Source organism: Squalius cephalus (assembly GCF_949319135.1).
Source record: "Squalius cephalus genome assembly, chromosome: 8".
Taxonomy (NCBI): domain Eukaryota; kingdom Metazoa; phylum Chordata; class Actinopteri; order Cypriniformes; family Leuciscidae; genus Squalius; species Squalius cephalus.
This window is the reverse complement of record NC_137129.1, coordinates 43,564,087-43,577,476: the sequence shown is the minus strand read 5'-3', so window position 1 is coordinate 43,577,476 and position 13,390 is coordinate 43,564,087. Positions and strand designations below refer to the sequence as shown.

Sequence of the window (13,390 nt, the reverse complement as noted above, 5' to 3'; positions counted from 1 at the left end):
ACTTTTGGGAAAATTTAATTTTTGACTATTACATTTTGAATATATTTTAAGTAAAATCAATTTAATTTAAACTTATAATAGCTATCTAAAAGTGCACTAACAATGAACTATTTTTAATGTGTTAAAAATGTACTTGTAAGAAATACACTAATAAAACACTTCTGTGTATTTTTTCAATAGTATATCTTTTTTCTTATGCACTAAAAATACATTTAAAATATCAATGTTATTTAGTATACTTTTGCAATTACACTTAAGTACTACTTAAGTAAAAATATACTTTTAATTAGTGTATTTATAGTGTATAATTTTTAAACTTTTCTTTAGCACAAAAAATAGGAATGTACTACAAATGTACTTTCTTGTATTTAAGTGTTTTTTTAGTGCACTCAAGTACACTTTATTTTCACCTGGGGAGTAAGGACAATGGAATGGAGGTGAGTGAGAGCGTTGTGAGTAACTTAAACCATGTTGATAATGAAAAGCCGAGTTGTAGCAGTGTAAATGGTACTGTAGCAGCTGTAGAAGAGCATCTTGTAGTTGACCATGTTGGCCTACACGTCAGTAGTGTGCATTGTGAAAGCATCGAGGAGGATGATGATGATGAGCTCTGATATCATGACGCAGAGTCAAGATGACGAGAGTTTGTCGGATTTGTCGGATCTCTATAAAGCTAAAGATGATTTGTATTCTGTAGAACAGATAAATGCTTTCTTGGACGAGACTAAAGGGAGAAGGGTAGATATAGGAGATTTTTTCCCTGATAAGGAAAAGTTTGTCGCTTCTGTAGTATGGGTACGTAAAACGTACAACCATACTGTGTTATCGCAACAGAAACGGTACAGACTAAAGAAGTATATAACGATAATAAGACAGGGAAAAAGGAATGAGGATGAAAGAAGGTCTCGAGGAAGAACTAAATGAATACTATGGCTTGTATATATCTGTGGGTCTTTTCCCTTTTCTTCTGCCGTTCTTTCTACCCTCTCTTTTTCATGGAGTATCTTAGAATAGGATCTCTAAATGTAAATGGTCTGAGAGATAAGAAAAAGCAGGCGTTAGTTTCAGAATATTTTAATATTAAGAATATTGCAGTAGGTTTTCTTCAAGAAACCCATAGTAATATAAGTAATGAGTCTGAATGGGGTTTGTGGTGGAAAGGAGAATATGTTTTAAGTCATGGCTGTAACATTAGTGCAGGAGTTGCGATCATGTTTAATTCCACTTTAAAAGCAAAAATCCTTTGTACATATGACATAGAACCTGGAAGATTGCTTTTAGTAAGAGCTGAAATAAATAATTTTCATTTTCTTTTTGTATGTATGCCCCTAATGATGGAACAGAAAGAGTTCTTTTATTTGAGAAATTGGGTCGTGTTCTAAAAGCTCTTAACTCAGGAGATATAATTATAATGGCAGGAGACTGGAATTGCACTTTGCTTTTCAATATAGATAGAAATGCTGAAGAACCTCACCATAAGTCAGCACTTGCTTTATCCAATGTAGTAAAAAAATTAAATCTGGAAGATATTTGGAGAATTAAAAATCCATTGCTAAAGCAATACACTTGGGTCAAAGTTACAGATGGTAGAGTTCATGCTGCCAGACTGGATAGATTTTATATTACCGGAGATTCAAGAAACAGAGTGGGTAATGTTAATATAATTCCAAATATCATTTCAGATCACAAAATGATAAGAATGGATTTTGTTATTTTAAATGAAAGTAAAAGAAGTCTGTATTGGTATTTTAATAATAAGCTTTTGCAAGACAATGTTTTTTGTGCGCATTTTAAGTTGTTTTGGGAAACATGGCAAATGCAAAAAGGAAATTATGATGATATAAAACAATGGTGGGACATTGGAAAAGTGCAAATAAGAGTTTTCTGTCAGCAATATTCTTCATATTCAAAAAGGACTTTAAAGACCAGGATACAAGACTTGGAAAATGAGATCTCTGACATTGAAGAGAAAATGATGGCAAGGAGTGAACTGCTTTTGGAAACTGCTCTTTCAGAGAAAAAGCTTCAGTTGAACTCCTTATTAAATGATAAAGTGAAATCTGCCCTTGTTAGGGCACGATTTATTCAAACTAAAGACATTGATGGACCCACGAAATTCTTTTTCAATTTAGAACGAAAGACTAATCAAAGAAATTTTGGGATTAAAAAATGATGGTGTTGTTACCTATGACTCTCGTCAAATGAGAAGAATTGCTGTTGATTTTTATTCTGACTTATATACAGCCAATGTCACAGATCCTGAATGTAAAGAAAAATTATTTTCATGTCTTAAGAAGTTGATGCCTGAGCAGCAGGAGGTTATGGATTTACCAATTACTTTTCAAGAAGTGACAAAAGCTGTGAAAGATCTTGCATCAGAGAAGGCTCCTGGTCTAGATGGTCTTCCATCTGAAAATTTTATAAATGTTTCTGGCATGTGATTGGAAAGGATTATTTTGAAATGATTTTAAATTCAATAAAAACTGGGTCTTTACCTAAGAGTTGTAATAGAGCAGTGTTGTCATTGTTACCGAAGAAAGGTGATTTGTATTGTTTGAAGAATTGGCGACCTGTCGCATTAATGTGTGTGGATTATAAAATTTTTTCAAAATGTATTGCCAGTAGACTAAATAATTATGTGAGTGTATTAATTATGAAAGAACAATCATATTGTGTAAAGGGGCGATGTATTAGAGATAATTTATTTTTAATAAGAGATATAATCGACTATGCAAGGTATGATGATAATGATTTAGGGTTGATATCTCTTGATCAAGAAAAAGCGTTCGATAGAGTGGACCACGCTTACTTGTTTGATCTACTGAAGGTTTTTGGTTTTGGAGATGGTTTTATTTCATGGGTTAATTTATTGTACAATGAAGCTGAATGTATGGTAAAAATAGCTGGAGGTTTAAGTGTTCCTATTAAAGTGCAAAGGGGAATAAGGCAAGGATGTCCTCTTTCAGGACATCTGTATAGCCTTGCAATTGAACCCCTATTGTGCAAATTAAGAGAGCAGTTGACTGGGTTACATGTTGAGGGGTCAAGTTTTTCAAATGATGTCAAATTATCCGCCTATGCCGATGATGTAACTGTAATAATTAGGAACAGTAATGATATTAAAGTGGTGTTCGAAAACCTGGAATGTTATGGAAGAGCATCATCAGCGAAAGTGAATTGGACAAAAAGTGAGGCGTTATGGTGTGGTTCAGAGAGGCCAAATGTCCCACAGCTGCCTAATAATGTAAAATGGAAAAGAGATGGATTCAAGTTTTTAGGAGTGTTTCTAGGTTCTGAGATCTATAAGGGGAAAAACTGGGAAGGACTATTGGAAAAAGTATGTCTCCGGTTATCCAAATGGAAATGGCTAATTCCCCAGCTGTCCTATAGGGGAAGGGTCTTAATAGTCAATAATCTTGTTGCTTTCTCGTTGTGGCATAAAATGGCTGTATTGGACCCCCCTGCTGCTGTCATTAAGGACATTCAGAGATGTCTTGTTGACTTCTTTTGGACAGGTCAGCATTGGTTGAGACCTGCTGTACTTTACCTGCCTCTTCATGAAGGAGGACAAGGTCTCATTGACATAGCATGTAGGATTGCTGCTTTTAGGCTACAAGCTGCCAAGAGACTTTTGTATGGGACAGACGTCAGTTGGGCTGATGTGGCTTGTGGCCTCTTGAGGAGAGGAGGACGACTGGGACTAGATCGCCAATTGTTTTTAATGAATTTGAAGGACGTGGCACTAGTTGAATTAACTCCTTTTTATAAGACGGTTCTAAAATCGTGGAATGTGTTAAGAATTGTCAGAGAACAGGGAATTGTAAATGGATCATGGATTAAAGAGTAAACTCTTCTTTATAATCCTGCAATACCTGTGAAAATCTTGAACTCTCATTCACTACAGGCTGCTATGGTGAAAGCCCAGTTTATAAAAGTCTCTCATCTTTGGAGTAAGAGTGATTGGTTGTCTTCACGGGACATTGCAGCAAAGCTTGGCATTAAATCACTCCGTATAGCAGAAAAAATAAAGACTGAATTCTTATCTGTAATTCCATCAACGTTTACAGAGTTGTTGAAGGAGGAGGAGAAACAACAGCAATGTATCAATAAGCTGGTTGATTTTCCTGATTTAGGAGTAAGGGCAGCTGTGGAGACATGGCCGGAGGATGAAGGAAAGTTATTGAGTTTCAAAACTCCAGAGCTTAATTTGTTCTGTGATACTGGAAAACGAGCACTGTATCATACTTGTGTAAAAGTGATGCATTTTGAATCCTTAAAATTAGTCTCAGACTCCAAATGGCAAGACATAGATGGATTTGAAATATCCCCTAAAGGTAGCTGGAGGACTTTATATAAACGTCCCATTGATAAGAGAACTGGGGACCTCCAATGGCGGATAATACATGGGATAATAACTACCAATAGACATAAGGCACGTATTGATCCTACAGTAAAGGATGAGTGTCCTTTTTGTTTTGAGTCTGAAGATGTGCATCATTTATTCTTGCAGTGTGAAAGATTAAAGCCAATGTTTTTATTGTTGGAAGAATGGAGTAAAGATTTGAATTATGAATTTACATTAAAAGGTTTTATTTATGGGCCTAAATATAAGTATCAAAATAGAAAAAGAGATGTTAATTAATTTTTTATATGGTCAAGCAAAGTTAGCTGTGTGGCTAACAAGAAAAGTGAAACTGAACGGGGGTGTTTCTACTGATGTCAATATGACTTTAAGAGGTCTGATATCGGCACGGCTTACTGTTGAGTTTGCATACTATAAAATGGTTGGAGATCTTGATACTTTCAATCTTACTTGGGCTCTGAATGATGTTCTATGTAATTTAGAAGATGGATTTTTACAAATGAATGTATGAGGTATTTTCTGTGTATATAATTGTTTTTTGTTGTTGTTTTTTTGTGTATTTTACATGTATATTTATGTGTTTTGTATATTAATATATTTTAATTAGCCAAAGTGGCAAGAAAATGTAAAATTAAAGAAAAACTAAAAGTCAAAGTCTCTCTCTCTCTCTCTCTCTCTCTCTCTCTCTCTTTCTCCCTCCCTCTCTCTTGTCTGTCTTCAAAACTTGAGAGCCTTGAGTTCATCTAATAAACATGTTTACAACATTTGATATGTTGAAATGTGGTCACGGGGTCAGCAGTGATCGACTGACCGTCAGTGACGAGACTCTGATCATTAATGAGTTTACAGTCACTGACACTGGAACATACAGTGTTCTGGATTATGAAGGAGAAATCTTGATCACAGTCTCAGTCACAGGTGAGAGAAGATCAGTGGATGAGGAGAGATATTTGAGCTGATTTGAGGTTTATTCATCACGATTTGAACAGCAAATGCTAAACTGTGAGTAACCTTTGATTTTCTCTACAGAATCTGGTACAGGATCAGACTCAAAGATGACAGATGATGATCACAAATCGAATAATACTGAACAATCTGGTACAGGATCAGACATACTGACAGAAAAAGGTACCGTAAGTAAAACAGGAGAGACATTGAGAGCTTTACAAAATCTTTAAAGGTGCCGTAGAATGGATTATTTTATTATTTTATAATGTTTCCTGGGGTGCCCTTATAATGTTAGTATGTTTTTTAGATCAAAATTTGTTATAATTTAGAAATAAAAGGCATATTTCCTAGCCTAATTTCATCCATTGATTTGAACACTCTGTTTGAAGGGGCGTGTCTGCTGTGAGACTTCAGTGTTGTTGCCCACTGCTGTGATTGGCTGACATGCTTGCATATGAAATATCTGGCATTACATGTAGAGCTATCTGGAAAACTTTTACTATTACAGCTTTTATACGTTTTTACTATTACAGCTATCGGGATTAACGAATCATGAGAAGTTTTTTAAGTATTTAGATCTATTCCAGCATTGAGCAGATGACAGCCTGTTGATCGCGTGAATGAAGATCTTATCACTGCAACGCGATTTACTGATGCATAAACAGTGTTGAACGACTTTGAGAGAAAGATTATCTGTCTGAACTTGAACAATTACACATCAGAAATTCACATAACCCACTGGTTCTCCAGAGGCTCGGATGAAGGAGCTAAAAATATATTTTTGTGTTCATTTGTACATCCAAACACAGAGCAACTGCCATGCTTCGTTCGCTCGTTTGCAAGCCATGATGTCTCTCGAGGAAAAAACAATATCGCGCTGGATCTAGATAACACAGTGTAAATTATCGTTAATAAAATCACTACTTACCGCTTGCGGGAATATAACGTTAGTTGAAATTGCCCCCTTCGTCCGCTTGAGACGCCGAGAGAAGCCTGGCTGCTTGATATTGTTCCAGGTTAGAAAAACAGTCCGTGGTGAAATGGGCAGAGCAACTAACAACTTCGAATTAAACTGTAGCGGTATCCGATTATAGATAGATTATAGATAGATCTGCCATTTTCCCTATGATCCTCGCTTGTTTCTTCACCTGCAGAACTTCCGATGGTTCGGCTGTGCAGTTTCGCCTCGCACTGAGCATGGGCTGGCATATGCACATTTTTAGAGGCGTACATATTAATGATCCCGACTGTTGCGTCACAGTCGGTGTTATGTGGAGATTCACCTGTTTTTCAGGGGTGTTTTTCAAAAACGAGATTTAAATAAGAAAGAGAAAACTATGGTGTTTGAGACTCACTCTATATGTCATGTCCATGTACTGAACTCTTGTTATTTAACTATGCCAAGATAAATTCAATTTCACATTCTAGGGCACCTTTAAGCAGAGAGTTTAAAAAAAAACTGTGTTCTCTTCCTCCTTTCTGCTGTAGAGAAGTGGATTATTGCACTGTGTGTGTGTCTTCCGCTGCTTCCGCTGGTTCTGCTTGTGATTATATGTGTTTTCTGCAAAGATGAAGATTAGCACCAAAAACACTGATCATGATCACTACCAGGATGTCCCAATGCAAGACATCGGACAGTAGTCCAGAACATCTGGTGACGGCACTGGTTAGTTGTAATTCACCGTCAGATCAACAGAGGATTCTGTCAGCATACTGTGTGTGTGTGTGAGTGTGTTGTAATGGTGTTGGTGGTGTTTGAGGAGATCCCCCCCCCCCTCTTCTGTGTAAAGCGATGTGAGTGCCCTTACAGAAAAAACACATGAACTTCACATGTGCAAAAACTCATGTGGTCACATGTGACCACATGCACGTGTGATTTTGCACATGTGAAATTTAACATGTAAAAACATGTGATTTGCACATGTGAATTATGTGGATCACGTGTTTTGCACATGTGATTTTGCACATGTGAAATTTAACATGTAAAAACATGTGATTTGCACATGTGAAATATGTGGATCACATGTGAAACGTGTTTTGCACATGGGAAATGTGTGCTTTTGGAACATTTACACATGTGATTACATGTGAAACACATGTGAAACCCATGTGAAACACATGTGAAACCCATGTGATCACATGTGAAACCCATGTGATCACATGTGAAACGTAAAATTTCCATGTGAAACCTATAATCACATGTGAAACCTATAATCACATGTGAAACCCATGAGATCACATGTGAAACCCATGAGATCACATGTGAAACCTATAATCACATGTGAAACCCATGAGATCACATGTGAAACCTATAATCACATGTGAAACCCATGAGATCACATGTGAAACCTATGAGATCACATGTGAAACCTATAATCACATGTGAAATCCATGAGATCACATGTGAAACCTATGAGATCACATGTGAAACCTATAATCACATGTGAAACGTAAAATTCCCATGCGAGACCCGTGGAATAACATTTGAAACCCATCAACAATCTATGTTAAACCTACACCCCTTGTAAACCTGCAACTTCATGTGAAACCCATGTAAAATCATTAAGCAATATACCACAGAAAACAGTAGGCCTACCATGTTCTTTTGTAGGGCCTATAGCCATGTTTCCGAACATTAAAACAAATAATTCAAATTGAGCTTTTATTTCATTTCAAAATATGCAATACAAATGTAATATTTAAAACAAAGCAAAACCAAATTAAAATTATACATAAAAAAAAGCCTCTAAAACGATGATGTATAAGGGCGTGTGTGTGTTGTGTGTTTGTGAACGTGTGTTGTCTCAGTCCTCTGTCTCCTTCAGCAGGCATCCTGTTTTGGGATAGAAAAACAATCAAAGATTAGGGCAGTGCAAACACTATCAGTCTATCCTGATAAACTAAAATTTTCTTTCTTTTCTTTCTGGATTTCAGGATTGTATCTGTTAATGGTCAAGTGATGACTGGTCTATGTATATTGGCTGTAGCCAAATATATAAACAAGCAGATCCTACAGCATGCCCTCTAGAAGGTTCTAAGGATTACACATTTATTAGTATCTTTGTAGGTTGGTTGGTGTTTTAACGGCATGCCAGCCAAGGTTCCTTGGCATGTAAGTTGAAATGCTATAAAAGGGCAATAAAAAAAAAACAACGTATATAAGGTCTTTAAAGTTTCCTTTGGATAAAAACCTTAAAATGGAGTTAGTGTCATCGGTATCTTAGCAATACCCAATCCTGTGCCCAATTATCAAGCATTTCTGAAGATCTTAATGAGTTGGTTCAATAAGTTCATAATGAGTTCATAATCGCATTAAGAACATGGATGTAAACGTGCTCTTATTCCCTAAAAGTCAAAAAGAAAAATGGTCCTAACTTTTGGCATCTGTCTCTTCATAAAAGTCTGCGTGAATCGGAAGTTGCAACCGACTTTATTTCAGTGTTGTGACGCATTTCCAAATGAAACGGAATATTGAACAGAGGGCAGGGTTTTTGCTTTAGCACTCCTCCTCTCCATCTCTGCTCATAGCAGGCTAACAGTTGGAAGGGAGGGTTAAGGATGTTCAAACCCAACTCGTCAAACAGACGTCATCAGAGAAGAGACGCCATTCCAGGGCGAAAGCAAATTTTCAGATTTTGATTAATGATTACCACGACAAACAATTTGTTTTCTGTGTATTAACTTAAACGGATTAATTGTTCACCTCAAGACAAAGTAATGTGCGCTAACAAAGTAAATAGGGTCCATTTTGATTTCATGATATACATTTTCTTTTAAGGCGGTGTTTGAAGCTGCTTTTGATTTTCACAGATGACTTATTTGCTGTGTTCGGATCTAAAGACCGTTAGCTATTAAGCCTATATATTTTTAGTGATATTATTATTATTATTATTATTAATAATTTGTAATTGTATTGTTATTAGTCAGTCATTAAATGTTTTGTGAATATGCTATGGAAACAAAAAATGCTGGCGAACAGCAATATCGTTTTCATCTTGGCTTAAACAACTGTATAAGAGTGATGGGTCTTTTTTATAAAAAGCACTATTGACAATTTGTGGATAGATCACCAAATAGACTGAGGAATAGACTGATGTTGGATCATCTGAAGATTACCTTTCTGCTCGTCTCCTCAGATCTTTTAACTTTTGTGCCATGCAGACCTTGATCTCAGTGCCTCCGATGTGTCTTTTTGACATGGTCTGTAAGAAATGAGATTGATAACATTGAAATTTGAAAACAAGTTTGAAATGCCAAAGAGGGCCTAAATAATCCAATAATCTATACTGTGTAAAAAAGATGTCAATGATTCATCAAAAAGTGCAAAAGTATTATTTTCATTAGAGTAATGAAAAATTGGAGACTTTTTAAATTGGAGACGTGAAAAAGAACATTTTTGTGTGCTAAAGGAGTCATGAAATGGATAATCAAAATATTCTTGATATTTACACATTTAAGAGGTGAGATTAGAAAATGATCACATTTACAAACATTGGACATTTTTAGCGCAAAACACCTCACAAACTTTATGAACTCCAGGAACAAAATATAAAATACTGAAACGGCATTTAAAGCGTCAACGATTTAAAGTGCCAACGATTTCGATTTTGGCGCACTGCAGCAGCTGACCACTAAGGAGCGAATATACAGTGAAGTGACAACGTGACATTAGGGGTGTCGAAATTAATCGTTTCAACGATGCATCGCGATGCAAACGAGGGCGATTCGGTATCGGTATAGTAATAGACCATAACCGATTATAATGTACTGACACTTTTCTGACGTCATTTGTCGCGTACGTGCTTTGTCGCGGTAGCACTGAGGGAGGTGAGACACGAGTGTAAACGCAGCCATAGTGTACCTTTAATTAAAGTTGTATATTATTTCCATGAGGATAAAGATGTTTATGTCAGTGAGTGGTCAGTGTGAAACAAAGCAAAAGGCGATACATGTATGAATGATCAAATTAAAATTGTTCACCCAAACATCAAAATTTTGTCATCACTTACTCACCCTCAAGCTTTTCCAAACCTCTTTTTTGTTTAACAGAAGAAAGAAACTCATACAGGTTTGTAACAACTTAAGGGGGAAATTTTGGGTGCACATTTCTTGAAATTACCCTTCTTATTAATTTTGATCACAAAACTCACAAGGAGAAAAATTTTTTTTTTGCAAAATGCAGTACAGGTGGAACTGTAAAACTGAAATGCTTGCCCTCTTGCATTTGAAAGTTTAATTTTCGCAAACGCCTTATCTCCTTTTCCTTGGTTTTTCAGCCTCTCCTCAAGCTCCTTTACATCATTTTTGTAGTCTCTCTATCAGTGTAGAAAGAGGAGAGGTATACAAGAGAAAGAAAATAGATAAAGCTACTTGAAGTGCTGAAGAACTTTCTAGAATCTTGTAATTATGAAAATATATCTGTTATCTGTTGCTCAGATAGAGACAACTAATGAATTGTGAATTTTGTTTTCTCTCACCATGTACTGCCTATTTGGTGACATATGTATGAAAAATACACTTTTGCCAAATACTCCCCTCTTCAGTTACAAATTGTTCGCAATGCATTAAAACAGATCCTTTTAAATCCTGTGGAGTTTGTCTACTATGTTTGCGATTTTTGTGCGTTTTAAAAGTTGATAATATATTTGTTTCAAATGTACAGTTTGCAAAAGGGCATGTTACAGTCTCATGTTGCTTTAGATGGCTAAACTATGTCTTTTCCTCACAGATGTCACTGAACTCACAAACTGAACAACTGAATGTAGAAAACTCTCTTGCTTTTTTTTTTCAGAGTGAAATCTTGCCAGATGAGTCTTTAACGCACCTTTGGTTTTGAATGTATGTAAATGCAGTGAAGTGTTCTGGTCACGTGCCAGTGTTTTAGTAGATATTGCTGTGTAGGAGAATTGACTGGCTTTTTGTCAGAAAACTTGCAATGACGACAGAGCATCACTTTGGCCACACCCTGATGGAGAAATAAAAGTACAATTGATCACAAAAAATAAAAGTACAATTGATCACAAAATAATAATAATAATTTGACGCTTATAAAATAATTTAACATAACTATATTAGTTAGGCCTGTTTCCTTAAATTTGTGATGAAACCGGAGTTGCAACCAATTTTCCTTCTGTTATTTAATGAGTTTCCTCACCTCACCTGTGTTTCCCACTTCTCTGGCAGCAGCTTTCTTCAGAAATGTTGACATTTTGGAGCTTTCCTCTGTTGTAGAGGGATTATTTGTGTTGCTGCTGAAATCACAGAACAATTTTTATCAATATTTGTTTCAGCAATTTTTAAGCACTCCATGTAAATGACGTCACCGATTAACAGTACGTTTACGTTAAATAAATTAGCTCACGTCCAAGCAAAATCTTTACAAAACTATCAAAACCTCTCATCTACACATAAGATGTGATTAAAGGCCCAAACTTTCATAAACAAAAGCTCAAGCTATAAAGTTAACTGTTAGCCTACCTCTTCTGAAAACGGTTGAGATGCTAACGGATTTTTTCGAAGACACTAAACCATTTCTATAAAGTAAATATTCAACAGAAGCGTGTCAATTACAAGTAAGATAAGTGTCAAGAACAGTTGTGTGTATTATTTGTGTGATTTTAGAGGCTAAACTCACCTGAAAGCAGTGAAAACAACAGCGAGAGACGGAGTTTTGCTGACAGTTGCAGTAACGTTAGTGCGGTCCCGTGCCGTTTCCATGGCAACTCATCTCCGCTCCAGTGTTTGAACTTGAAGGCGGCTCGAGTGTTCACGCGCACGCACATTAAAACGCGTCAAAGTCACACAGCATTTACAAACATAAACATCTAGAATAAGAACCTTACTTGAATAAAAATCTCATTATTCAATCATGAATTTAAAACTCATTTTGAAGTTCTATGACCCATTCATAGGTGCAAATTACCACTACTGCACGTGATAGTATTAGTGGGACAATTGTGGCTTTTTTATAATTTCACATTTTTTTATTGTTGTTTTTACGAACACTCAAGCCCCATATTTCATTTGAACGCGTGCTAAAAATGCTCATAGGCAGTATTTTTTATACCACCAACACTTTGCTTTTGATATTGCTACAGCTATTAGGTCAGTTTCACCATTTTTTTTTTTTATTCTGTGCTTTCGGATTCTTTTTAAATGTAAACAAGTAATAAAAACTCAGTGAGTGTTTTAGCGCAATTTTCTCACGTCATGGGATCACAACACTAAGAGATAGTAAATGAAAGAGAAAATATAAAAAATACCCCAAATCGCACGAAAATAACACCCAAAACACACATAATTAAATCGTGCATTTATTAGAACTAGTTTCGGTGAAGAAATGTCACTTTCGCTTTGTTTATCAAGGCTGTCCAGAATCAGGAAGTGTACACAGGATGCGTCATGTAGAAGAGGTCACGTTGAATCACGTGTGATGATTGACAGCCGTGCAGCCGAATCATATTTCTCAGAGGTCAGATCTGAAGCAAATCAGGTAGGGGAGAGTGCGCTGTTTGAGCTATTCAGATGGTATAATTCAGTGGAAAATGAATAGGAATTGTATTCTGTATTGGCGAAATATTTTAGTAATATATGATAATTAATCAATATTTCTCCAAATATACAACAATAGTTTTATAGGTGAAAAGGCAATATTTTTCTTATTTCCCTTCATATAGAGCTGGTAAGTCCCGCCCCTTCCGTAAAACCCCGCTGGACCTCAAAGTTGAAAAACCGTCAATGCAAGTGAATGGGAGAAAATAATTATTTTCTGATCCCGTTTGAATTGTGCCATGAATTGAACATATGTTGTCTGTGAATTTTTTATATAACTCTCCATGTTACGAGTTTGACAGTATATGGTATGATTCTTCGGCTAGCAGTTGTGGAAAAGACATAACAAGAAAGACTACATGTCGCCTATATGACGTCACCCCATAAAGTTGACTTACCCGTGGTTTTCGGCAACCTCAACGATTTTGTCCTCTCCCTGAAAGAAGGCGGTGAAGTGCACCAAAGACACAGCCATGTTTAGCGGGATCCGTGAGCTAGTGTCCGTGTGCGAGTGCTGGTGACGTTTCA

General features: G+C 36.2%; 2 protein-coding genes and 1 long non-coding RNA gene across 5 annotated transcripts in view; 1 reads left to right on the top strand and 2 right to left on the bottom strand.

The window, feature by feature from the left end:
* Nucleotides 1-5,204: 5,204 nt before the first annotated feature.
* LOC307163660 (uncharacterized protein) overlaps nucleotides 5,205-13,390 on the top strand; it is a 115,278-nt gene continuing 107,092 nt past the window's right edge. For all 3 annotated transcript variants that reach the window (XM_079879799.1, XM_079879795.1, XM_079879797.1), the window contains exons 1-2: nucleotides 5,205-5,281; nucleotides 5,393-5,491. The gene's annotated coding sequence lies outside the window, so the exon portion shown is untranslated. The remainder of the gene's footprint in view (nucleotides 5,282-5,392; nucleotides 5,492-13,390) is intronic.
* Nucleotides 7,962-13,390, bottom strand: part of LOC307163780 — a 274,817-nt gene continuing 269,388 nt past the window's right edge. Inside the window, exons 2-3 of the long non-coding RNA XR_013822137.1 lie at nucleotides 9,428-9,513; nucleotides 7,962-8,144 (exon numbers count right to left, since the gene is read on the bottom strand). This is a non-coding gene — a long non-coding RNA (uncharacterized lncRNA). The remainder of the gene's footprint in view (nucleotides 8,145-9,427; nucleotides 9,514-13,390) is intronic.
* On the bottom strand, nucleotides 10,096-12,433 carry LOC307162989 (uncharacterized protein; the record flags this gene model as incomplete). Its single annotated transcript, XM_079878781.1, has 5 exons — nucleotides 11,946-12,433; nucleotides 11,466-11,562; nucleotides 11,136-11,276; nucleotides 10,526-10,626; nucleotides 10,096-10,129 (listed from the first exon to the last, which is right to left on the bottom strand). The coding sequence occupies exons 1-5, from the start codon at nucleotides 12,026-12,028 to the stop codon at nucleotides 10,096-10,098; spliced, it is 456 nt and encodes a 151-aa protein (XP_079734907.1). The 5' UTR covers nucleotides 12,029-12,433.